We start from the raw sequence: 2,363 nt of genomic DNA, 5'->3' as shown, positions 1-2,363 counted from the left end.
GACAGGAAGCATTTCTCCATATTTGGTCATCAATATCATGAAGTGATATTGAAGTCAGTGTGTAGATAGAAAAAATGTATAGAAAGATGATAATAGTAACAAAAATGGCATTGAACATAATGAGGAAAAGTCTATTTTTGCCACTTTGGGAATTAGAAGAAAAAGTTTGAATTCATCTTGTCACAGTATGAGGCTAAAATTGAAAATGGACAATAGAAGAGCATTGCAAACCTGTCCTGTAGCAGCTATGTAAGCTATATACGATCAATCTAAGGGTTTGTTTATTTTGCTTTGTGCCTCTCACCAGATCTCTTCCATGGGCGACAGGGAAAGCAGCAATCATTCAGATATGACTGACTTCATCCTTGTAGGCTTCAGGGTCCGCTCTGAGCTCCATATCCTCCTCTTCCTGCTCTTTCTGTTTGTGTATACCATGATTCTTCTAGGAAACCTTGGTATGATGGCCATCATTATGACTGACCCCAGGCTGAACACACCAATGTATTTCTTCCTAGGCAACCTCTCCTTCATCGACCTCTTCTATTCATCTGTTATTGCACCTAAGGCCATGAGCAACTTTTGGACCGAGAGCAAGTCCATCTCATTTGCAGGCTGTGTGGCCCAGATCTTTCTCTTTGCCCTCTTCATTGTGGCTGAAGGATTTCTCCTGGCCGCCATGGCCTATGACCGTTTCATTGCCATCTGCAACCCACTCCTGTATTCTGTTCACATGTCCACACGTCTCTGTGCTCAGTTGGTGGCAGGCTCTTATTTTTGTGGCTGCATCAGCTCTGTTCTCCAGACCAGCATGACATTTACTTTATCTTTTTGTGCTTCTCGGGCCGTTGACCACTTTTACTGTGATAGTCGCCCACTTCAGAGACTCTCCTGTTCTGACCTTTTCATGCACAAAATAGTATCTTTTTCTTTATCTGGCATCATTATCTTACCTACCGTCATAGTCATCATTGTTTCCTACGTGTATATTGTGTCCACTGTTCTAAAGATACGCTCCACGGAGGGAAGGAAGAAAGCCTTCTCCACTTGTAGCTCTCACCTGGGTGTTGTGAGTGTGCTGTATGGTGCTGTTTTCTTTATGTATCTCACCCCTAACCGATTTCCTGAACTGAGTAAGATGGCTTCTTTGTGCTATTCCCTAGTCACACCTATGCTGAACCCTCTGATTTACTCTCTGAGAAATAAGGATGTTAAAGATGCTCTAAGCAAACTTTTAGAGAAGAAAAAATCCAGTCATTTATTTTTCCCCTTCTTTAAGTAGCATTTTGAATATTGATTTCATACTTTTTCTGTGGCCAATTATAAAATTTTTATCTCCTAACTATTGTAGCCATGCCATTAAAATCCTGTTGTATACAGTGCACCTTCCTGAAATATGCCATATTTACCCCTCATGTAATTTTGTGGACATATTGATGTACTGGGGAGGTTTTTTATATATCATCCTTCCTTCTCATAACTAATAACATTCTATTTCATAAAGCATTGTGTGTTTCATAATTTTTAAACTGCTTTAATCTTTACCATATTTATTAAGTAATGTTTTTATCTAAATATGATCTCTTTAATTGCCTTTGCCTCTTACACACAATCTTGACAACCCACAAAGTAACGAGTTTCACTTTTAACATATATGTAGGCTTTCTGCTTTTCACTGTTATTAGTATATGGAGTGCTCATCACTCTTCAGTTTGATATGTGTTTACATGCAGTCTTCACTACAAACACTAATTTGAAATTTCCTCTGAGAATGCCAGGCACTGTGGAGTTCTTTGAGCCACACAAAATATTAATCTGAATAAAAGAACCAAGTTAGAAGATGAATCACTGGCCAGTTTTGAGTATTCATTACCTCATTCTTATCCTTCATAGTAATGCTTTGTGTTAATTATTAATATGTGTATTTAATAAATATACAGAAGTAGATGAACCGTGAAAACAGAATGTTTTCTAAAATGATCTCATCTATCTCTTTGTGCATATTTATTTATTTGGTAAATTCTTTCCAATAGATTTTCATATGTTTTGGTATTATGATAAGCATAGGAATGAATCACTTCATTCTTTAGGGTGCTCACATTATATTATATGAGCTAAATCTCTGGGCAGTCAAAAATGCCAAAGGCTATGTGTCAAAGATGCTCTTTAAGGTCATACTTTGAGATGACTGAGAGCTGATGGTTGGTAAGCAGAGATAATTTTCTTGATGAAAAAAATGAAGCTAAATGATATAAGGTTGAAAGTAGGGCAAATGATATCATTAATGCTGCTGTTGTGAGCCTACAGTTTACTTACATTATTGGAAAAAAGACACAGTTCAAAAAACACATTAGCAATTTAAAAAC

The 2,363-nt window shown here is 37.2% G+C and overlaps 1 protein-coding gene across 1 annotated transcript; it reads left to right on the top strand.

Moving 5' to 3' along the window:
* Window positions 1-283: 283 nt before the first annotated feature.
* Window positions 284-1,279, top strand: LOC116890073 (olfactory receptor 9K2-like). The gene has a single exon (XM_032890836.1). It carries the CDS (start codon window positions 317-319, stop codon window positions 1,277-1,279), a length of 963 nt encoding a protein of 320 aa, XP_032746727.1. The 5' UTR covers window positions 284-316.
* Window positions 1,280-2,363: the final 1,084 nt, after the last annotated feature.

This window comes from Rattus rattus, chromosome 1 (genome assembly GCF_011064425.1).
Source record: "Rattus rattus isolate New Zealand chromosome 1, Rrattus_CSIRO_v1, whole genome shotgun sequence".
NCBI lineage: Eukaryota > Metazoa > Chordata > Mammalia > Rodentia > Muridae > Rattus > Rattus rattus.
This window is presented reverse-complemented; position numbering and strand designations above follow the sequence as displayed.

Bases quoted from the DNA above. Each gene is read 5' to 3' on its own strand.
- LOC116890073 (XM_032890836.1), top strand. From the start codon at position 317: ATGGGCGACAGGGAAAGCAGCAATCATTCAGATATGACTGACTTCATC.